Source organism: Ursus arctos, unplaced genomic scaffold (genome assembly GCF_023065955.2).
Source record: "Ursus arctos isolate Adak ecotype North America unplaced genomic scaffold, UrsArc2.0 scaffold_24, whole genome shotgun sequence".
In the NCBI taxonomy this organism is placed as follows: Eukaryota; Metazoa; Chordata; class Mammalia; order Carnivora; family Ursidae; genus Ursus; species Ursus arctos.
The window spans coordinates 23305036-23328197 of record NW_026622919.1 but is presented as its reverse complement, the minus strand read 5'-3'; the positions used below and the strand labels follow the sequence as shown (position 1 = coordinate 23328197).

General features: G+C 52.8%; 3 protein-coding genes and 1 long non-coding RNA gene across 4 annotated transcripts in view; 3 read left to right on the top strand and 1 right to left on the bottom strand.

Moving 5' to 3' along the window:
• Positions 1-4483, top strand: part of HOXB3 (homeobox B3) — a 54233-nt gene extending 49750 nt beyond the window's left edge. The window contains exons 4-5 of the mRNA XM_026513054.4: positions 2127-2725; positions 3615-4483. Coding sequence (XP_026368839.3) covers positions 2278-2725; positions 3615-4450 — 1284 coding nt within the window. The 5' untranslated portion in view covers positions 2127-2277 and the 3' untranslated portion in view covers positions 4451-4483. The remainder of the gene's footprint in view (positions 1-2126; positions 2726-3614) is intronic.
• Positions 3768-11521, bottom strand: LOC113265581 (uncharacterized). Its single transcript, XR_006411071.3, has 6 exons — positions 11257-11521; positions 10488-10613; positions 8148-9758; positions 4906-4963; positions 4382-4444; positions 3768-3855 (listed from the first exon to the last, which is right to left on the bottom strand). It is a non-coding gene; the product is annotated as an uncharacterized LOC113265581 (long non-coding RNA).
• HOXB2 (homeobox B2) lies at positions 9878-12455 on the top strand. The gene is made up of 2 exons (XM_026513056.4): positions 9878-10383; positions 11147-12455. The coding sequence occupies exons 1-2, from the start codon at positions 10002-10004 to the stop codon at positions 11803-11805; spliced, it is 1041 nt and encodes a 346-aa protein (XP_026368841.1). The 5' UTR covers positions 9878-10001; the 3' UTR covers positions 11806-12455.
• Positions 12456-21575: 9120 nt separating this feature from the next.
• On the top strand, positions 21576-22936 carry HOXB1 (homeobox B1). The gene is made up of 2 exons (XM_026512285.1): positions 21576-22152; positions 22608-22936. Exons 1-2 carry the CDS (start codon positions 21576-21578, stop codon positions 22934-22936), a joined length of 906 nt encoding a protein of 301 aa, XP_026368070.1.
• Positions 22937-23162: the final 226 nt, after the last annotated feature.

Below are 23162 nucleotides of genomic sequence, written 5' to 3'. Positions count from 1 at the left end.
CTGCGAGCCCTTTAGGCGTCCTGGGCGCTTTCTCCTCGCCTCCTTGGGCCAGCATAGCTAGTCTCCAGCCACCGCGGCAGCAGCGAGACAGCCCGGAGGCGGCAGCCAGGGGCTAGCTCGGTCCACAAACCTCCGGGCCGTCTCTCGCCGCCGGCGGAGTCTCCATTCTTTCCTGTTACGTCTCTGGCTTCTCCGCTTCCCACACTCGCCTGTCCTCTGTCCTGAGATGGTTTGCAGGTTTATTGCAGGGGGAACGACAGGAATTTCGGCCCCAGGCGTCTAGTCAGATTATTGCTTTATCATCATCATCATCATCATCATCATCATCATCATTACTGCTGGAACAATCATTTAGACTAAATAAAGCCAGGGCCCAGCCAGCCAACCCCTTCCAACGTTTTTATTTCATTCTCTTCTCTATCTATTAATAACAAACTCAACTGATGCCTGTTAATTAATTCCCCCTTCATCCAGGGCTGCTCCGAGCTAATTTTGGTTAAATCAGCAGAGGCTAATGGTAATAATAATAATAAAGGCATTGGGTCAGCCTGGTCAATTGAACTCCAGTTCTCCTCCCTGCAAGGACCTGCTGCTTTACGGACCCATGTGTATTTCCCAGAAACAAATTCTTCCCAGAAACCAATCGGAACTCAAGTCTACCCTGGCTCCCTTTTGAGTGTAAATCTGTGCCATTAAGAAGGGGATTTATGTGTGGGAGGGACTTCCTTCACCTGCACTCCTTTTATTTTATTTTCCTATTTTTAGTTTTCTTTGGAGTTGACCAGCTGGGCTGAATGAGATTTAAGTAGTCCAAACTCACATGTCAGAAGACAGGGTCACTCTGGAGGTTTTATGAAATGCGATGGTGAGAGATGCGGGAAGACAGGGAGAAAAAAAAATGCAGTCAGAAGTTTTAGAAGAAATACACAAAATCCTATGACAGCTTGAAGATTTATTTTTTCTGCAGTTTGAAGAGTCTGCATTAAAACAATGATTTTTTTTTTTTTTTTGCCTTGGAAAACTTCAGTAAACAAGGTACCCTGTTTCCAACCCAGAGAATAATATTGTTCTGATTGCTCTGTTGACTTTCTTTTTTGCCCTGGGAAAAGATGTTCTCATTCAGGAAGCACTTTCGAATCTCTTGGTAGAAAAGTCCAGCAGTTATCCAGTTTCTCTCTTCTTTGCTTCTTTTGGAGAAATCAAAGGGAACAGAGCAATCAGCCACCCTCGGACTGTCAAGGAAAAGGGTGGAAAAAAAATTAGGTCTGATGAAAAAAAATGGAGCGGGGAGAGACCTGGGCCAAATGGTCACTGCACCCATCAGTCGGGCCAGGGAAATGGAAACAATCCTGCTCCATTTGGGGGCCCCATAGGGGCTGCTAGCTGCTGGGTCCCAGACTTGGCTGAGCAGAGACTCAGACTGAAGGTGATGGTACCTGCTGCAGGGCCATGGAGGAGGCTCGGTTCTGCTGGCTCTGGAGGTTCAAAATCTTCAGGAAGTTTCTAGGTCAGGCTGTTGTTGTCTTCGTGAGGTGGGAGGGGAAAGAGAAGGCTCCTCACAGGAGAAGGTTCCCTGTGCAACTTGCTTCTCCTTCCTGTCTCTTTAGGAGATCCTCTGGTTTTTTTTCTCCAGGCTAAACTCTGCCTGGGTGAGAGACCTAGATGGACATGGAGGGAGGCGGAGGCAGGAGGCCTCTCAGGTCAGAGGAGGGTGTTGGTGATGCTTTTAATTTGGAGTCTCCTAGTCCCCCCCTCCTTGAGCCACCCTATCCCAGAGTTGGTGGGGGGGGGATTAGGAGAGGGAGGAGGAAGAGGTCAGGGGCTAGCACGGAGGCGCGAGAGAAGCCATGGCCTTTGCCGTAGTGAGATTCTATACCTAGGCAGTCCCCAAAGGAGTAGAAGTGGAAATAAAAACTGGTGGGCTTTTTCTTTAAAATTAAAATAAGAAATAAGAAAAACCCATTTCAGGTCAAGAAAGTGGCCTCAGCATCTGCTTTGAAGATGTTGGGGTGGGGGAGAAGGAAAAAAAAAAAAACCCTATTGATGTCAGTTCCCTTTTCAGCTCCTAAGATGGATTCGAGCCCCAGTCCTCTTCTCCCCCTTGTGTCTCTTCTCTCACCCCGCAGGTCAGCCGCTCCCAACGGACTCGGGAGGAGGGGGGAAGAAAGGAGAGGGGGGGGTCCGGCGCCTCACGTGACCCCCGCGGGTGCCAATGTCCGGTCGTGAGGGTATCAGGCTCTTGCAAGTTGCCGCCCACTGCCCGGGCCTCGCCCAGCGATGCAGAAAGCCACCTACTACGACAACGCCGCGGCAGCACTCTTCGGAGGCTATTCCTCGTACCCTGGCAGCAATGGCTTCGGCTACGACGGTCCCCCCCAACCCCCCTTTCAGGCCGCCACGCACCTGGAGGGCGACTACCAGCGCTCGGCGTGCTCGCTGCAGTCCCTGGGCAACGCCGCCCCGCATGCCAAGAGCAAGGAGCTCAACGGCAGCTGCATGAGGCCCGGCCTGGCCCCCGAGCCCCTGCCCGCCCCGCCCGGCTCACCCCCGCCCAGCGCCGCACCTACCAGTACCACTAGCAACAGCAGTAATGGGGGCGGGCCCGGCAAAAGCGGCACCCCCAAGTGCGTTCCCGGCTCCAACTCCACCCTCACCAAACAGATATTCCCCTGGATGAAAGAGTCAAGGCAAACGTCCAAGCTGAAAAACAGCTCCCCCGGCACAGGTACCGGCTCTCTGCCTTCCTCGTCGTCAGCTTTTGTCAGGGCCAGGAATGTCACTGTTATTCTAGCACCCAGCCCCTAGGCGCCCGGGCGGCGGCCGGGGAACAGTATCAGGTGGCGGCGGCGGCGGCGCTTTGCCCGTACCCCCCACCATCTGATGACCCCTGACCCCGCCAACACCTCTCCCTCCACCTGAGCTGCTGAGCGCTCCAGAAGGCCAGGTGCTCGCTAGCCTCAGCCCTTCGCAAGGCCGCCGAGCCACGAGACGCTGCCGGTAGATGCAGGGTCGTCGACGATTGATTATTATTAAGTATGATTACTGTGGTATTAATCACAATCGCTCGGGCGGCCCGAGGTCCCGGCCTCCAGGCAAAGCAGCCTCTTGGAGCCACACTTCCGCGCCCTGCCCCCGAATGTCCAGATTCCCCCAGGGCTTCTCCTTGGCCGCCCACCTTGTCCACAGGACCCGGCGGGAAGTGTGTGTGTGTGTGTGTGTGTGTGTGTGTGTGTGTGTGTGTGTGTGTTGGGGGGGGTGTGGAGGTCTTCCCAGACCCTGGAATTGGGGATGGGGGGAGAAAGCGTGCGCGAGAAAATCCAGCTCTAAATAAATGGCCATGCGGCTCTGTCTGCGTGACATGATCAAATTTTCATAAGCTGGGGCAGCAAGAGGAGAACAGGTCTCTTAATAAATGCCACTATTATAGAGTGTCCGCTAATGCGACGGGCGTTGGGGGGGTGGTGAGGAGGAGGCGGAGACGAGAAGGGGAGGGCGGCGGGGGCTCCGAGTCCAGGCCTGGATTTATTAAGAAACCATGCATTCAATTTCGGCGTGTTCAGTAATTATCTTTTATTTCATTTTGTCCCCTTCCCACCCCTCCCCCTCGGATCCAGCGGAGGGCTGCGGCGGCGGCGGCGGCAGCGGCGGCGGCGGGGGCGGCGGCAGCGGCGGCGGCGGCGGGGGAGGGGACAAGAGCCCCCCGGGGTCGGCGGCGTCCAAGCGCGCGCGGACGGCGTACACGAGCGCGCAGCTGGTGGAGCTGGAGAAGGAGTTCCACTTCAACCGCTACCTGTGCCGGCCGCGCCGCGTGGAGATGGCCAACCTGCTGAACCTCAGCGAGCGGCAGATCAAGATCTGGTTCCAGAACCGGCGCATGAAGTACAAGAAGGACCAGAAGGCCAAGGGCCTGGCCTCGTCGTCCGGGGGCCCCTCCCCCGCCGGCAGCCCCCCGCAGCCCATGCAGTCCACGGCCGGCTTCATGAACGCCTTACACCCCATGACCCCCAGCTACGAGAGCCCGTCCCCGCCCGCCTTCGGCAAAGCCCACCAGAATGCCTACGCTCTGCCCTCCAACTACCAGCCCCCTCTCAAAGGCTGCGGCGCCCCGCAGAAGTACCCCCCGACCCCGGCGCCCGATTACGAGCCCCACGTCCTCCAAGCCAATGGGGGCGCCTACGGGACGCCCACCATGCAGGGCAGTCCCGTGTACGTGGGCGGGGGCGGCTATGCGGATCCGCTGCCGCCCCCTGCCGGCCCCTCCCTCTACGGCCTCAACCACCTTTCCCACCACCCCTCGGGGAACCTGGACTACAATGGGGCGCCCCCTATGGCCCCCAACCAGCACCACGGACCCTGCGATCCCCACCCGACCTACACAGACCTCTCCTCTCACCACGCGCCTCCTCCTCAGGGTAGAATCCAAGAAGCGCCCAAATTAACACACCTGTGATGGGAGAGGGAGGGCGGAGGGGCGAGGGCATGGGGTGGGTAAGAGCCAGAAGGGGCGCGGGGCCGCGGAGCGCTGGGAGGGCAGCCTGGAGGTCTGACAGAGGAGGCCAGGAGGTGATAGCCACGCTTCCTGGGAAGACCAGGCCTGGAGCTCCTTTCCCTCCCCCTGGCCTGAGAAGTTGCTTTTTTAAGGTCCCCCAGTCCTTGTTCCATCTGCCTGCCAACCCGGTGGAGAGGAATCCACAGCAGATTGTGGAGGTGACCCCATGGGCCCTAGGCCTCCAGCAAGACCCAGCTGGAATTCCACACTCCCGAGTGGCGTGGAGGAAGAGGGGATAGGGAAACAAGGCAGAGAAGCACATTAAAAAAAAAACCACACACACACACACACACACACACACACACACACAGACAAGATGGCTAGGCCATCACCAACCAACCAACCAACCAACTTACCTTCCATCTCTGTGGGTAATTCCTCCAAATCTTGATTTTTTTTCCCTTTGCAATTCTCCTTTAAAAAACAAAAAAAGCGCATTTCAAAACCAAGGGCACAAAGCACGCTCCCCTCTCACTTCCACGAAGCCTCAAGTTTCTTCCCATCTATTTGAGGTTTATTGGGCATTCCCTCCATTTGGAGCCCATATTTTCTGCTTTAGGACATTGATATCTCTACCCCGCCCCCATCTATTACAGTTTCCAGAGGGCTCAGGGATGGTGAAAGATCCTGAAAAGTCAGAGCTGTCTATATTATAAATATATATTTTTTTCTTTTATGGAAACTGGGAGGTCAGAGCAGGCAAGGTGTCAGGACCGAAGGTTTGCCCATTCTGCTGCCTCCCATCTCAGCTCCAGGACCATCCCCCTCTCTCCACAGAAAGCAATCTGTGACACCAGGTTCTACACTTTTCTTTTCTTCTGTTGCTCTCTTGACTTAACGTGAAAACAGGGTATATTTTAACAAACTGTCCCAGGCAGGGGCTGCAGCTGGGCCTGTGCGCCTTGCTCAACCCCCTGACAGGACACTTTTGTTGCACTTAGAGTTTACATTTTAATGGATATAAAAACAACCGTGAGAGATGCCCGGGCCTGCAGGAATCCAGCATCGCTCAAAAAGTGTGTGTTCTAGTGAACATTTTCATATATATTTATTGGTTATAGCCTGTTAAAATATTTTCTTTTTTGTATTATTTATCCCCCTACATTATGTATTTATATGAGGGAAAAAAAGGAAAAACTGTACTTTTTTAGTATTTACTTGTTATAAAGGACATTGTGTTTCCTGTCATGTAAAACCAGCTATTTTAGTTATTATTGTACTCTAGAAAAGAGCTGTAGATTTATGTTAAACTCGTACTTATGAGCAATTGTAATTAGTTCTAAAAGGCATGAACTCAGCTCCTATTGTCACTGTATAGTCCTGAATTTGTAGAATTAGAGTTAATTCCCTCTTGGAACTTTCTTTGGTCTTCCGTAGTTACTTTTTTCCTTACTTGAAAGGGTTGTCTGTCAAACAATTCTTGAATAAACTTTCTGTTATCAATTTTATCTTGTCCTGATGGTCCAATTTAGATAGCAGAGCTAGGCTGCTGACTGCCAAATTTCCCCCAAGGAAAGAAGGACGGTGAAGACCCTATCCTGGCTTTTGTATCCACGGCGCAGCACCCCCCTGCCCCGCCCCTTGCCATGCCCCGGGCCTGGAACGTTCTGCCAACTTCTTTAGCTAAGATTTAGGTAACAAGTTGCAGGGGTGGGGGAGGAGGACCCTTGGGTGCTCTCTTGAGGCCTTTCTGTTTGGCTTCCTTGCCTCTCAGTTTTTCTCATTGACCTTTTGTCTTCTTGCTCCTTTGGCCACAACTTCCTGGCCACCCCCTACCCAACCACCACCACCACCACCACCACCACCACCACCACCACCACCACAGCAACAAAATCTGGCCGTTTACTGCTTCTTCCATGCAACCTAAACTTCACAGTTCTCTTCCGGAGCTACAAAGAAGTAGTCACGTGACCCGAAGCCCAACCACCATTGGGTCTAAAATGAAAACAAAGGAAAATGATTTAAAAAAAAAAATCTAAGGCCTAGACTTCTCAGGTCAAACCTTAAAACTAAAGTGAAATTAAATCACTAAATAAAACTCGCGGCGGAGGGAGAGGAGACGCCTTTGATTTCCCCTGCCGAGGAAGGGGGAGAGGAGGAGGGTGGGAGAAGCGGTTGGATCCAAGCGTAAATAAAATGGTCCCCAGGCTAATGTGCAGCTCCGTTTCCACGATCCTTGGGAAAACTTCATTTCTTAGTCGTGGTTCCATAAAAGTTTTATCACATTGGAGCGAGGATAGAGAGGGTCTGTCAAAGATGAAATGTCACCGCCGCGTCGCTGGAGCCGATAAGAGCGAAGAGACAGGGCGGCTGAAATATGGAGCTAATTCGTTGAAAGAGAAGCGATGGCTGCGCTGAAGAGTTGCATAATTCTAATTGTAAGCGATGCGCCCGCACTGCTTAATTAGGAGCATATATTTGGTGGTAGCGATGGGGGGGGCAGCGTCAGTGAAGACTCGTTCCAGGCCCTCAGCCTTAAAGCGAGGGCTGATTTTCATTTTTATGTTGCATCCTGGCAGTCCAAGGTTAGTAATTACAGTCTTTATGCAACAATAAATAACAATAAAAAAGCAACCTGAATTCGACACCCTCCCCCCCACCCCCCCACCAAGTAGGATTTTAACTGGACTCGGCTCATCCATGCAGCAAGCAATTTAGCATCGGGTCAGGCTATAATTTAAAGGCGTAGAGCGTGCAAAGTTTGACTGGGATCAAATAACGCTCAAGGGTTTTCTTTCTTTCTGTCTTTGCCTCTTCCTCTTCCCTGAATAACATTTGCTGAATGATGTAACTAGATGAAGCGCCATGTTTGGCTCTGGGGGTGGAGGGGATGATTATTTATCTAGCAGGAGAGAGGCAGGCCAAGGGAAGGAATTTAGCTTGAGTTTGAAAAACAGATCTTTGGCTTGAAGCTGGAATTGCAAACGAAAAATGAGGGCCCACTTGGCTTGGTGTCTTCTACGCTTCTTTCTGCGAGATTCCAGGCGCTAGGGAAGCAGCCAAAGTCGTGGGGAGGGGGGAGTATCTGTGCTGTAAGCCTCACAGCACAACAGGCGGCGGGAAGGCGCGTCTCTGGGAAGGAGGGCTCTCTTGGCCCCTTTTAACACCCAACTTTTCTGCTCTTCTCTAATCTGGCCGTAAAATCTGTCAGCAGGGTTAAAGAGAGCCGTATTTCCTGCAGGGACAGACTCGGCGGAGTTGGTGCCTAGAGAAGCGCTCCACCCTGCAGCCAGCTGGAGAGGCTGTGGAAGAAACTTCCAGGGCTTCTCAAGGGGGTGGCCGGAGGGAGAACCCTCTTTCAGGCCTCACTGCACAACTTCCAGACAACTTCTACTCGGATTCTTCTGTGCCCCTCCCCCCACCCCACGCCACCCCATCCCCACCCCCAAAGGGCAAAAACTGTCTTCTTAGGAGTGGAGTGGGACACAACGGTCTCCGGCCAGTTTGCCCAGTTCAGAGCAGCTCTCTCTGTTCTGAACCCTCCAAAGCCGGCCACCCTCTGTCCCTGCAGCCCCCACCTACAAATCCCCTTTCTCCCTCTTGGCTCTCCTCTGGCCTTTTTAAATACTCACTGCCACCCACGCGCATGTCTACTCACCGCCACCCACGCGGCTGTTACATTGACAGAAAGGTTCTAGTTCCAGCTCCCGGCTGAGTTGCCATTTCTCTGCTAACCAGCCTTCTCCTCCTTGCCGGGCGGTGGAGAGGAGGAGGGGGAGGGGAGGCCAGAGCCGTGGGAGTTCTCCAAACTTTCCACCCAACTCAGCGTCCTTCCCTCTGTCCCCATTTCCCATCTGTTTCCCCACTCTCCCGGAATCACCTTTCTCTTTTGCTATCACCCCCACCCCCAGGCCTTTTAAAGGGATGTGGAATTTCGGCTGTTCCCTCTGCTTTCCCAAAGAGCCGAATTCTTTGATGCCCTCGGAGGGAGCTGTCAGGGGGCTAAGATTGATCGCCTCATCTCCTCTCCGTCCCTCTGACCCACTTATTTAAAAATCTTCCCCCAGATCGACTTTTCATTTTCTGCTTTGAGATCTAGTTTCCCACCAATTGCTCGGGGCCCTGAGTTTTGTGTCCCCTCTCTGCAGCAAATCACAACACTCCCTAAAGTTCAGACTACCCTGATCCCCTCAAAATAAATTTTTAAAAAATCTCCCCTGGGGGCCAGAAATGGAACATCATCTCCTTATTCATTGTTTTCACCCCCTCCATGCTCAGAGAATTCTTTCTTGCTGGGGATGATTATTATTTTTTAATACTAGCACACTGGCAAAAATGGGAGGGGGGATAATCTTTGTCCTGGGAGGGAAATCCTGCCCCCCAAAATTGACCTGAGTTTGAGAGTGCTCTAAGTTAAATCGGACTATGTCCGTTTTCGTTCATGTCCCTGGGTATAGATGCAGATACAGCCTTGGGGCTTGAATGGGAGCCCATGCACCTTAGACCCTGTCCGTTGTGGGGTATCAAAAAGGAGTGAGATGGTGAGTCCAGGTGAGGAAGGCAGGTGGGCATAGGAGCAGGGGGCAGTGCTGCAAACACTGGGCAGAGGAGGGAACTGGGACCACACAGCTATGGCGGCCAGAGGCCCGAAAGGGCCCCTCACCATCTATCTCACTCCTCTGTGTCAGCCTGGGAGTGCCTGTCGATTTTCCAAGATTTATCTGTTGCTTTTGGGGGGTGGGATGGGGATGGTGGTGCTGGTGATTGTAAATCTCTTCTCTTCCTTATTGCACCTTAACACTGACCTTTCCCAAAGGATGGAAGCCTCTTTCTATACCTCTTCCTCCCACATTGAGATCCGTACTCAGCTTTCTCTCTTCCTTCTTTTTTCCCTCTTTTTTCTTTTTTTAACGGGGGAAGGGTGGGGAAGAAAACGGTGCTGGCATTGTAAAGAAAGCATTAATGTATTTTATTACAAATATTTGTAAAAGAGGAAGACTTTTCCCTTATATTCTCTTGTTTCCCCGCCTTTGGAACCTCCCATCCTCTGTAGGGGTTGAGAGAAAGATTCCTCTAGCTTTTCTGGAGAAAGGGAGGCTTTGGGGAGTGGGAGTGTAGGACTTGGGGCTCACAGTGTCCAGGTCGTGGTCCTCTAGAGTTTTTGAATCAATTAAAGCAAATAATGCTCTCTGTTTTCCACCAGGCCCAGACGAGCGATTGGCCGAGGCCAGTCCCGTGACCATGAATTCCCTGCAATTTCGCCGGAGTCCTGGGTTTAATAGAGAGAGTCCCCATACGCTTGTATTTATCAGCAATATACAATTATAAAGACCCAAAATTAAAAAAAAAAAAAAAAGAGAGAGCGAGAGAGAGCGAGAGAGAGAAAGAGCGAAATCTCCCCCTCCCAAAATCGCTCCATCACATAAACCTGGGGGGGGCAGGAGGGGGGGTCCCTTCCGATCCTCCCTCCTGACGCCCCCCCAGCAGGCCCCCTCCCCCACCATTGAAAGCCATGAATTTTGAATTTGAGAGGGAGATTGGGTTTATAAACAGCCAGCCATCGCTCGCCGAGTGTCTGACTTCCTTCCCCGCTGTCTTGGAGACATTTCAAACTTCATCAATCAAGGAGTCGACATTAATTCCTCCTCCTCCTCCTTTCGAGCAAACCTTCCCCAGCCTCCAACCCGGCGCCTCCACCCTTCAGAGACCCGGGAGCCAAAAGCGAGCCGAAGATGGGCCCGCTCTGCCGCCGCCGCCGCCGCTCCCCGCCGCCCCCCTGGTCCCCGAGTTCCCCTGGATGAAAGAGAAGAAATCCGCCAAGAAGCCCAGCCAATCCGCCTCGTCTCCCCCGGCCGCCTCCTCCGTCTCGGCCTCGGGGGTCGGATCGCCAGCAGGTCGGTTAGCGGGGTAGGGGTGGGGTGAGGGGCAGCTAGAAGAGAGAGGGAGAAGGAGCAATGGGGGAGGTAGAAAAGGTGGCCAGCTTGTTGGGGATCCTTACCCCGTTGATTCCAGGGAAGAGGAAGCGGAAAATACTGCTGGGGTTCAGGCCTGGCCGCTGCCAGCATTTTTTTTTTTTTTTCCACTATAGCAGATTCTGGAAGCTGGTTGGGGAAGAGCTTTTTCTCTGCCAGAAGAAAAGGATTTGATTTAGGTTTTCACCTTTATCTGTGTAGAGGAATGAAAGTGGTGTTACTGGATTGTTGAATCTGGGGGCAAGGAAAAGGTTCGGCCCCATCTCCCCCAACTCTAAAAGAGGGGAATTTGAAAGCAAGGGAGGAAAGGAGGCGAGGAACAATCTTTCTTAATGAACCCTCTCTCTGGGTTGAGCTCGAAAGTGCTGAATTGAGGGGTCTACTCCAAGGACTCAGGAGGGAGGCTCTGAGGTTTTGGGGGCAAAAGGGAGCCGCTCCCTAACCCCTGCATGGTCCGTGGGCGGCTCTCTGAATGCTTTGCCCTGACCCGGGCCGAGGCTGCCGCCGAGAGGGGGCCGGGAAAGAACGGGAAAGCAGTGGGAGCGAACGGCTCGGGTAGGCGGGAAGCGCGGGGGGGGGGTACTGCTGATGTTGTTTTTGGCGGATGGGGTGGTCTTCACTTCGGCTGAATGAGCTTGGGCCGGGGACCCGGCCCGCTCTGACGCCCAGCCCGCTCTCCCTGCAGATGGCCCGGGACTGCCGGAGCCCGCCGGCAGCGGGGCGCGCAGGCTGCGCACGGCTTACACCAACACGCAACTGCTGGAGTTGGAGAAGGAATTCCACTTTAACAAGTACCTGTGCCGGCCGCGCCGCGTCGAGATCGCGGCCTTGCTGGATCTCACCGAGAGGCAGGTCAAAGTGTGGTTCCAGAACCGACGCATGAAGCACAAGCGGCAGACGCAGCAGCGAGAGCCGCCCGACGGGGAGCCGGCCTGCGCAGGCGTCCTGGAGGACACCGGCGAGCCCGCCGAAGAGCCGGTGGCCAGCCCTGGCCGCCCCTCCGCCTCGCAGGCGGCGCGGGAAGCGTGCTGTCACCCGCGCGAGGTGGCGCCGGCCCCCCCGGGCGCCCAGGGCCCCCAGCCTTTGACCGCTCGCGTGGGGGGCGGTTTGCGCGCGGCCGCCAGGCTGGAGCCCGAGCCGTTGCCGGAAGATGCCTTCCCGGAGCTGCAGGATTCGCCTTTCCTGCCCGACCTCAACTTCTTCGCGGCCGACTCCTGTCTCCATCTGTCCGGAGGCCTCTCCCCGAGCCTGCGGGGCTCGCTCGACAGCCCGGTTCCCTTTTCCGAGGAGGAGCTGGACTTCTTCACCAGCACCCTCTGTGCCATCGACCTGCAGTTCCCCTAACCTGTTTCCTCCTCCCGGCCCTCCCCCCCCCCCGTCCCCTCGGCCGTCTGCGGAAAAACCCGAGGACCCCCTGCCCCAAGTTGCGTAGACTTCTTTATGTGTTTTGCTAAAATTCAGGTATTATTGAATTAGCGTTTAATCCATTTCCTTTCTTTTCTCTCGAAAATACTGGGCACTCGGGCGTCTTTTTAAAATCACCCAGGAAAATTCCGTTTGGTAGACTCCTTCCAACGAAATCTCAGGAATAATTAAACTCTAGGGGGGCTTTCTTAAAAGAGAACAAGAGGAACTTGTTTTCCTCTCTCTCTCTCTCTCTTTTTAAGTTTTAGACCGTAGATTATTTATTAAAACTCTTTAATAATAGGAAAAGGGGAAAGTATTTATTGTACATTATTTTCATAGATTAAATAAATGTCTTTATAATACGAAAATGAGTGTTTGTGTTGGGATCCAGCCCCTTTCCCTGCAACCCCCTTGGCCGGCCGTCACTCCCTCAGGACCCGAGCGCGGCTTGCCCGACCTGGGCCGCTAAGTCCGGGTGGTACAAAAGTAACCCTGTTTGGCCACCGCTTCTTGGCCCGCAGCTCGGGAGGAGGGGGTGGGGGGCTTGCTGGAAGCTCTGTCACCTGGACACTCCTAAAGGACGGCCTTTGGCCCCGCGCTGGTGTTCCCGGGCGTCTGCTTAGAAATAAAGGTGGGCGGGTGAAGGGAGAAGGCACAGAGGAGGGTGCCAGGAGAGGAGGCCTCGGGACGGCTTCGGGGTCGTGGCAGGAGGCGCACAGGTTTAGCCAAATTTGGAGGGGTCCTCGGGTTTCTCAGGTTTCTCGCTTCAGTGCCCCAAGCGGGGTCGAAAGGCTTTTTTCTCCCCCCCCCCCCCCGGGGACGCAGGAAGCCTGGGGACGCGAGGCGAGGGGACGTGGGCCGGCCCAGGCGTCGAGCGGGGGTCGGGGGTTTTCTCGGGAAGCAGGTTCCAAGTGCGCAAGGAAGGAGGCCGCAGGAAGCATGGAGCGGGGCGGGACACCGGGGCGGCCCGTCCAGGGCCTCGCGGTCGGGAGAGCGTCCGACGGCCGGCGGAGCGGCGAGCCCGGGGAGGCCGGGGCTGCGTCGGGAGGCGCTCGGCCGGCGGGGGCGGGAAGGAGGAGCGAGGAGAGCGCGAGGGCGACGGGGCAGCGGGGAAGATGCTCAAAATGGCGCTGGGGCCGGGCTGCAGGGAGGGCGAGGGAAGAGGCTGTGGCCGCCATGACAGCCGCTTCGAGAGGCTCGGTCCCCGCGCCCGCCTTCCCCTTTCCGGATCTTCCAGACGCCACGGAAGAAAGGGAGCCAGGGAGCCTCCTTTTGGTTTGTGTTTTATTTAGACAAATGCCGCCGACGGAGGCTGAGGACGCGAGGTGGACGTGGAGCCCGCGGGGGCGGGCAGGGCAGGGGCCGAGAGGCGGGCGCGCAGGCCCGGGTCGGCCTCGCCGGGTCTGACTTTGGGTCCTTGGCTCTGGATCCGAAGGCCGGCCAGAGCTCTCTCCGAATGCAGTCCACCTGTCTTACCAACAACTTCATCTGCCATCTCTCCGCACTGTCTCCCGTCCCCCACCGCACCGTGCCCGGCTCCTCGCAAACCCGGCAACGCGGGAAGCCGAGGATCGATCTCCCCCATCTGCCTCCTGGTTTGTTCCGGGGAACGCGGAGATTTAAAGGGCCCTGGAAAGCCATCCATCCTCCTTAGGTTTACTTAATATTTCTCTGGCTCAGAAACAGACACCGCAGGGTTACCTCCCCGGCAGATGCTGCCATTCTCGGAAAGCAGTTTGTTTCCTAGGCCTCCCAGACTTTCCCTTGGACCAGCAGGACGGGGACTTGGAGTACCAGGCACTGGGAGGCAACAACTGTCAGGAAGAGCCGGGAGCCAACATAGGTCATGACATATAGGACTAGACAGGCTCTCCCATATTTTTTTCACTGGTCCCTCAGTGTGGGAAACGCACACATCTTATTCAGCTGGAATTTAATCCCTTAAACTGTCTTAATATAGAATTCATCTCCTGCATTAAATAATCTTATGTCATGTTAAGTTGCACTTATTTCTTTCATAAATAAATTAATATAGAACAATTAGATGTGTTATTATAATAATATCATGTATCTTATTAGTTTATTTTCCCTCATAAAATATATAGGTATGAAATAAATTCAATATATTAAAGTAATAATACACAGCTTATTGGCTTGTGTATTTATTTTCCCCATAAATAAGCGAATATATAATATATTAAAACCGCACTATACATCTCATTGGGCTGTGCGTTTATTTCTCCATAAAATATGCCCATAGACAGTGCTTAACATCTTAAAAATCACAGCACATAGCCATCTCTACACCAACAAAATGAAACAGACATTTCAGCTGGGGCTTTGATTTCTATGGACAGCCAAACTAGATAATTTGGTCTGATTAAAAATGCTCTTTCAGCTATAGCAGGTTGTTACAAAGATCAAGAATACCAGAAGGATCTTGCTAATTGCCCACCTTCCAGCTTTCTTTGGTCAAAAGGAGAGCACCCTTCATCAATGCCAAAAATACAGGATCTGCTCTGCTGGAGAGAATTCACATCCCGGGATCATGGCTTGGTCTGCAACACTCTGGGGCCTCTGAGGCTTCGGTTCTCTAAGAGCCTTGCTGCTCCAGGAACCAGCAGCATCAGCACTACCTGTGAGCTAGTTAGAAATGCAGACTCCTAGGCCCCACTTCAAGTCTACTAGATCAAAATCTCAATTTAGCAGATCCCCAAGTAATTTATATGCACATTAAAGTTTGAGCAGCACCACTAGATCATAGTGCCACCTTGCTTCCTGCCTTCCCTCCATGCTTAAGAATTTTTGACCTGCTTAACCTGGCTGCTCCCTTCCAATCCTCCCCAACTCAAACTAGTGGCCAAAAGGACAGGGAATCTCAGCTCCCTCCTGAGGCTGCACCAGTCCTGATTCCTCCCTGCCAAAGTGAGTGGAGGGGCCAGGAGGGTCCGGCCAAAGGCTAAACTACCTATTCAGATCAAGGCACTTTGTGTATCCTGAGGGTGGGAAGCAATGAATCCAGGGACTCAGGAGCCTTTCCAGCATTTCCCTTGGTTGATTATTAGAGAGGAGTTGGAGCCCTTCTTACAGGCAACACACCAACCTTTTGGTCTCTCCTTTTCCATATTCACAAAACTCACCATCTCCAATGCCACCACAGCAAAACAAAGAGCCAGTGCATTTCCAGAAGGAAAGAACTCCTGTTTTCAATCTCCCCACCGAATTTCAAAATCAAAGGAATGCCTGGTAATTTGGGATTCATAAAGGACTGGTGCTTGGGATGCCTGTGTTCCAAGTCAGCTCTTTTTCCTTGTTTCATCTCTGGGGCTATCCTCTTTAGCCTGAGTTTTCCCAGCTGGCCTTGCAGAAGGAAGGAGAAGAGGAAGGGGTTCCCAGATAAGGCAGCAGACACCCCCCCCCCCCCCCCCCCGCCCAGCATGATGGTAAGCTGATAGTAATGCCAGGCAGCTGCGCTCGCTTATCCCATTCTGATTGGGGCCTGGGCTCCTCTTGGGTCAGGACCAAGTGTGAGTGGTCTGTAGCACAGGCTGGTTATAAATTGGCTGTGGTTGGAGTGGGAAGGTTTCAGTGCAGTCCTGAAAGCTGCTGGTCAGTCTGCCTTGCTCTTGGTGTGTCATCTTTTAAGAAGGATGACTCATTAATATTATGGTGAAAGCAGAAGACCATTAGATTGAGGAATTATTTGCCATCATGATAACCCTGAGTCATTAAAAAAAAAAAAAAGTTAAACTCATGACAGGGCAAGTCCCTTCTCCTTTCCAGACCTCAGTTTCTCTATCTGTAAAACAAATGGAGGAACTAAAGCCTCTAATGTCCTCTGCATCAGCATATGCTCAAAGCGTACGTGGTAGTCTTCACAAACAACGTATGAAATATTTATTATGGCTGGTGTCCTGTGCCTTTAAATGGGGGTGGTGACTTTTGATGTTTGACAATAGCCCACCTCCCAAGTACCTGGTAGAGCCATTTTAACATGGTTTAGTTTGTGTCTTTATACCAACAATCATGCCCCCATCACTATCTAAACTAGTAGGGAAAGAAATCTTTCCAACACACGTGTCACTGGGTGTAGGGTTATGTGCCAGGTGTCCAGTAGCTATGAGTATTCAGAAGTGTCCCGACCAAGTTTTCCTCTGACTTTCATCTTTCGTCACCTTCCCCAACATTTGGTTAGGTTCCCTCTTGTGTCAAAAACAGTAGGGCATTTGATACAAAAAGAGCCACCAAACTGCTTTGACACAGTGTACTAGACCTTAAAAGTCCCTTTTAGTCTGGTTGCTGAGCGTAGGTCCAAATTCTGGGTCTCCCTAAACAGCGCTGCCGAATTCCCCTGCCCACCTTCCCCCTAAGTTTCTGACAAGCATCGGTGGCCCTCCTGTACATCTTCCTGAAAGCCTTCTCATCAAATACATGTCCTTGGTTTGCAGAGAGTGGCCCTGGCCCCCATGTCATCCCCTCCACCTGCTGTGGCTGGGGTGGCCTGAATGCTCCCTTGACCTCTCCAGCTCAGCTCTGCCCTCCTGTCCCCACCCCATCCCCCTCTTCACACTCAGCTGGGAAGCAGATATTTAGTGCCTGAAGGAGATCTAACAGACTGCTTCCTCCTGAGAAGAGAGACCACAGTGAAAGAACCCTCCTAAAACCTTCTCTAAGTTCCAAACACCACAGAAAAATTGCAGTCTGGACAGTCATCCGGGTACAAATTCATCTTGATCATTGTTCTATAAAGTTTCCAAAGTGTGTATTTTGGCCACAAGTAACCCACTCGGAGAAACCCAACTGAGTAGAAAATTATTTCAACTCTTCGTGTCACTCTAATCTTTCCTTTTAGAAAGATTCCAACTCTCTGACTTACCTTTCAGTCCAGATGAAATCTCTCTAGAAACAGAAGTCAGGCTCAACCCCTATTCCCACCCAGGAAGGACGGTTTCTAAGCTAAGTTCCTCAAGGAAGGAGAGACAACATCCTCCCTAGAAAACTTTTTCCAAATATTTGGAAGATCGGGAAGTTCTTGCTAATATCTAACCTTACCCTTCGGCTACAATTTTAATCATTTGGGTTCTTTATAGATGATATAATATTAGGCTTTAGTTCCCAAAGAACTCTGCAGCTTAGAAGAAAATCTTTTGTCTAAACAGAGACAAACTTCTCAATTCTCAATGAAATATGCATATGATAAAATACATATTGTATAATGTATGGTGATATATTACATGAAAATATAGCACATGTGCTATTTTCCCATCACATATTTCCATATTTTAAGATGCTAGTTATATTAAAAAACAGAAGACTGACTCATACTATTTCAGAATGCGCATGTAATGTTAAAATCAGACCTTGATAGAGTTCTCTATTGTTTATATTTTCTTGTTTGCTCTAATCCTACTAACAATGAGTGAAGTAAGTAGAATTAAACCCATTCTTCTCTGAGGCCGAGATTCAGAAAGACCAGGAAACTTGTCCAGAGTCAAAATGCTAAGAAATGGCCAAGCAAGGATTTGAATCCAAGTATTCTGGCTCCCAAACTGGTAGTCTTCCCACAGTCTATGGTTCTCAACCATATTTTTGACAGTTTACTCAGCCTGTATTAAAAGAAACACCACTGAACTCCGAGTCCATCCTCTTCTCAAATAGCTATCTCTTATGGAGAAAAAATTATAACCCTGAATGGCGCTTTTAATTCTTACGTTCCAACCTTTGATCTTGGGCTTGGTCTTGGGTACCAAGAAGTGGGCTGGGGAGAACAGACAGAGAGACACTTGCGGACCTCATGAAGGAGCTGTGCGGCTGGCTTCTGCTACCCCGCCCCCAGCAGAAGCAGCTTCCACCACAGAAAAGGCCAGAATCAGGTGTAAACTTCTAACACATCTCCATTCTGATTAGAATGGTTTCCCCCTCCCCCCTGCATTCTCAGTGTGATAAGGACTAGCACCTCTCCAAGATAATTTCAGTTCTAAACATGCCTATGGTGTCCTTGCTCTCCTGCATATCTAAATAGGTTATATAAAAGAGGAAATCAATCAACTTTATTTCACTTTGGTGTTGGGTCCACCCAGACCTTCTCTGGTGAACTTTATTTGGTCATCCAGAAAATGCTATAGCCCATGGGTTACTCTGGCTGTTGGTTGCTTTGTTTGTGTTTTGTTTTGTACTCAGCTGTGGATTGATTGATTGATTGATTGATTGATTTTTAAAAAGATTTTATTTATTTATTTGACAGAAAGAGACACAGCCAGCGAGAGAGGGAACACAAGCAGGGGGAGTGGGAGAGGAAGAAGCAGGCTCCCAGCGGAGCACGGAGCCTGATGTGGGGCTTTATCCCAGGACCCTGGGATCACCCCCCGGGCCAAAGGCAGACCATAAGGACTGAACCACCCAGGGGCCCCTCAGCTGTGGATTTAGCAAGGAATCCAGGCTCCAGAGACTCTTTCCTAAGGCCAGAGGCTGGTGAAGTTTCTTCTAAGGAGGAAGGGACTTGGGAATGTAGAGAGCCAAGTTACTTTTTCTCCCCAGTCATTTCTGCTGGGGCTGGGAGAGCCAACAGGAATTTGGGGAAGTTTTAATCTTTCTGCTACACAAGGGAAGGGAGCAAGACTCAGGGATGCATTAAGGATTATAGGGAATTTGGAGAGCTGAGGCCAAAGCTATCCCTGTAATCAACAGTATCCCTTAAGACACTTTTTCCCCAGCCCTTTGCATCTTAGTCATTAATAATAGAGTATCGGTGACTTCAGCTGTTACAAGGGAGACTGCATTTCTCCAACTCCCAAACACATTTCTGCTCTTTCATTACAGTAGTTTACAGGACACTTGGGTCCCTCAGTCGGTTAAGCGTCTGACTCTTGATATCAGCTCCGGTCATGGTCAAAGGGTTGTGAGATCGAATCGGGCTCCTCACTGGTAGTGGAGCCCGCCTAAGATTCTCTCACTCCCTCTTCCTTTGCCCCTCCCCCCCTAAAAACAAAGGAACTGGTTTGGAATTCACTTCTTCATTTAGACCTCAAATTGTGGCCTTACTTGGAAAAGCAACAGATGAGGTAAGTGAGTTCTTTCTGGGTTGAGGGAAAGGTAGAGAGTAAGGAAGCTTCAAGTCTCTCAGAGGCAGGGCAGCCAGGTCCGATACAGGCCTCAATCAGATGTGGAGTTAGAAGAGAAATCCTAACCCTAAATAAACCCTTGTTCTCCAAAGGCCTCCATGGAGAATTTCTTAAAGTGAGAGGAAAAAGTTAGGAACATCTAGGAACCCTAGCAGGGGAAATAGAAAGAAATATGCTTGTTCTCACCTCCACACTCCTTTTCTCTTCAACCCCTCTGCAGGCCACCCCTGCCCCCATCTCAACTCTCCTTTCCTTTGTCTGCCCTCATCCCTTTGGCAGTGAACATTCTCTCACCCTCCCCTATTGTCTCTCCCTTAAAGAAGTTACCAGCTGGCCCCTTCCCCCCCAACTTGGTCTGGTCTGAAGCAGGGTCCAAAGCAGAGCACACGTGGGGAGGGAAAGGGGCAAGGGGCCTGTGAAAAGCTTGGAGTTCTTTCATAGTTGGGGGGCTGAGCGAGGCTCGCAGTCATTAAGAGAAGAGAAAGACTGTGTGATTCTGGCGATAAAGATAGAAAGCCAGAGAAGTGACTCTAAAGGACAGGAAAATGATGGGAAATGGGAAACAGAAACATGGAGAGACACAGAGACTGAGAGCAAGAGAGAGCGAGCTTTGGGGTTCTTTGCAAAGGAGGAGTACTCACCCTGCCCTTTGAGGGGTGGGGAAACCTGAGAAGCTTTGAGAGTCCTCTCGGTCCTTGTCCCACCTGCTTGCTTCCCTTCCTCTCCTGAGTTCAGTTGTTTACAGAGATCCCTCCCTGAACTCTTGCCCTCCTGGACTTGCCCTAGCCCCGGCCCCAGGCCTCGGTCAGGCAGACACCCTGACAGGTTACAAATGAGTGTGGGTGTTGGATTGCGCCAAGCTCTTGTCCTCAGAGTCTGGAGGAGGAGAATCAATGGGCTCTACCTAAGAGCTTCTCTTCCAGTCCCATCCAGGTCTGAAGAGAGAGAAGGAGGCACTTCCTGTTCCCCTCCCCTCCCCCAACCCCTAACCCAACATTCACACAGGGCAGAGACCGGTGAGGCTCCACTCCTGAACCTCAGGACCTCTAAACTGATTCTCCCAGTCTCCAAGCAAACTCCCTTAATTTATTCTAGAAAGTTCATTGAAAAGTTGACTGATCTTTAAGACACAACTGGTATTGAATTCATGAATTTGAGGCTTGGGATTTTTTGGGGGGAAAGGTAGGGGAAAGAGATGGAGGGCGGTGAGGGAGAGAGGGGTAGGAGGCAACCAGGGGAATACAGGAGCTCCACTAGTTTTATTTATTTTTTACTTAAAAAATTTTAAAATTTAAATTCAATTCAGTTAACATGTAGTGTATTATGTTTCAGGGGTAGAATTTAGTGATTCGTCAGTTGCATATAACACCCATGCAGCGCCCTCCTTAATGCCCGTCACCCAGTGACTCCATCTCCCCACCTCCCTCCCCGCCAGCAACCCTCAGTTTGTTTCCGAGAGTTAGCTCCACTAGTTTTAAACACTGGAGAAAGAGAATAAAATTTCCCTCTTCTGCGCCTGTAAACATCACCGAGCTCTGCGCCCATTGTGGCTCTGGAGAGATACAAGGAGTTATTTGAGTCTGAGTGAGCGAGCCAGCTACAGCTACGGATGGCTAGGGAGAGGATAAATACATCCAGAGAGATGAGGTGATGGATAGGTCGGGAACGAGTATAAATATGGAGAGAGATGGACGAATGGAGAGATGGATTGAGACAGAGAATATAAAGTGAGGCTGAGGGAGAGAAATGGATGTGTGAATGAGGAGAGAGCGCTTCTGTGGAGAGGGGGAGAGAGAAATGGGGCGTTTCTCATCCTCCTCTCTGCATTTCTGTCGTCCTGCCTTCTCCCTGAAATGCGTTTCCCACCTCTCGGTTAATGAATTCTTCCACTAGACTCTAGACCCTGCCCCACCCTTGGGTGTTTTGCACCCTTTTCCTTCACAGGTATCCATTTGGCCCGAGATAACATACCCCCCCCCCCCGCTGTCCTAGCCCATCACCCCAAGGTAAATTGGGAGACAGAGACCAGGGGTGGGAGTCTTGCGCAAAGTAAGGAGGCTGGATTCCCCACCTCTCAGTCTTGGGGTGGGGGGAAGCTCCTTTGGGGGTGGGAAGAGTGAGGGGCAGCTGGGTTGAATTTGTCCAAATCTAATAACCCAGGAGCCTATTGAAGGCCTTGGGGGTTGGGAGGGGGGGAAAGTCTTGAATATTCCTCTAACTTTTACCCCCTCTCCCTCTGGTCCCTTCTTTCCAAAAGTCTTTGAAGAAAGATGTTTTTGACGCTTCCACGTCTCTCTCAGATGGATGGGCTGCGGGTGATTGAAGTGTCTTTGTCATGCTAATGCTTGGGGGGTGATGGATGGGCGCTGGGGCTGCCAAACTCTGGCCCGCTGCGCCCATTGGCCTGGGAGAGATCACATGCGCCCCTCCACCCCCACTCCCTACCCCCTTCCTGGGGGAGCCCTGGCCCAAGCGAGCTGGGCCGGGCCATGGATGCAAGCTTCAGCGCCGTGACATACTGCCGAAAGGTTGTAGGGCAAGAGGGTGTCTCCCCCAAACGGGCCGACCCTCCTGCGGCCTCCACGCATGGACTATAATAGGATGAACTCCTTCTTAGAGTACCCACTCTGTAACCGGGGACCCAGCGCCTACAGCGCCCACAGCGCCCCTACCTCCTTCCCCCCCAGCTCGGCTCCGGCTGTTGACAGCTACGCAGGCGAGACCCGCTATGGTGGGGGACTGCCCAGCCCCGCGCTCCAGCAGAACTCAGGCTATCCCACCCAGCAGCCGCCTTCGGCGCTCGGGGTGCCCTTCCCCAGCTCCGGGACCTCGGGGTACGCCCCGGCCGCCTGCAGCCCCAGCTATGGGCCCTCTCAGTACTACCCTCTTGGCCAACCGGAAGGAGACGGAGGCTATTATCATCCTTCGAGCTATGGGGCCCAGCTAGGGGGCTTGTCCGACGGCTATGGAACCGGTGGAGCGGGCCCGGGGCCGTACCCTCCCCCGCAGCCCCCTTTCGGGAACGAGCAGACGGCGAGCTTCGCATCGGCCTATGCTGAACTCCTCTCGGAGGACAAGGAGTCGCCCTGCTCGTCAGCACCCAGCACCCCCACAGCCCGGACCTTCGACTGGATGAAGGTTAAGAGGAACCCACCCAAGACAGGTATGAGTCAGGCGTGGCCACCGCCTTCCCCGGGCTCCAAGCAGCTCTGCCGCTCCTGCACAAAGGGTGTCCCGGCCCGGCTGGCAGGACAGGTCGAGCCGCCCTGGTGGGGGCAGGTGAGAGCACTCCGCCCCGTCTCAGGTCAGCTGGGCTTTCCCCACCCAGTGAGTGTGATTACCCCGCAGAGGAAGTCTCCACACACCCCGCTTCCTCATCCATCTGCCCAACACAGACTCAGTACCCGGTTCTGGAGGGTGGTGGGTGGGTGGGGGTAATGCAAGCGTTGGGGAGGACCGTCTGAATTTGGAGGTCCCCTTGGGGGTCTGGCGAGCCAAGCGCACATGGAGAGCTGAAGTTGGACAGACGTCGGGGTGCGGAGCCGGCCCGGGAGGAGGCGAGGGGCAAGGGGGGGGGCGAGAGCACTGACGTGGCCCTTTCTCCCGCCCCGCCCCTAGCCAAGGTGTCCGAGCTGGGCCTGGGCGCGCCCGGCGGCCTCCGCACCAACTTCAGCACGCGGCAGCTGACCGAGCTGGAGAAGGAGTTCCACTTCAACAAGTACCTGAGCCGCGCGCGGAGGGTGGAGATCGCCGCCACCCTGGAGCTCAACGAGACGCAGGTCAAGATCTGGTTCCAGAACCGGCGCATGAAGCAGAAAAAGCGCGAGCGGGAGGGAGGCCGGGTACCCCCGGCCCCTCCGGGCTGTCCCAAGGAGGCGGCTGGAGACGCCTCCGACCAGTCGACGTGCACCTCCCCGGAGGCCTCGCCCAGCTCCATCACCTCCTGAAGGAAACGTCCCCAACCGTCGGGGCCCGTCTGCTCTAGAGCGCCTCGGTGCAGCCCGCTCCTCCGCTCTCCCGAACCCGGGCCTCGGCTTGACTGTTCCGGCGACCCTCGCCAGGGCTGGGGCGCCAGTTTAAAGCTGCCTTTGGGGAGAACGGGGAAACCCTTTCCTTTGGTCTGGGCAGGGTGCTGCTGGCTGGGGACCCCGCGGGACCAGAGGCCTGGGAGAC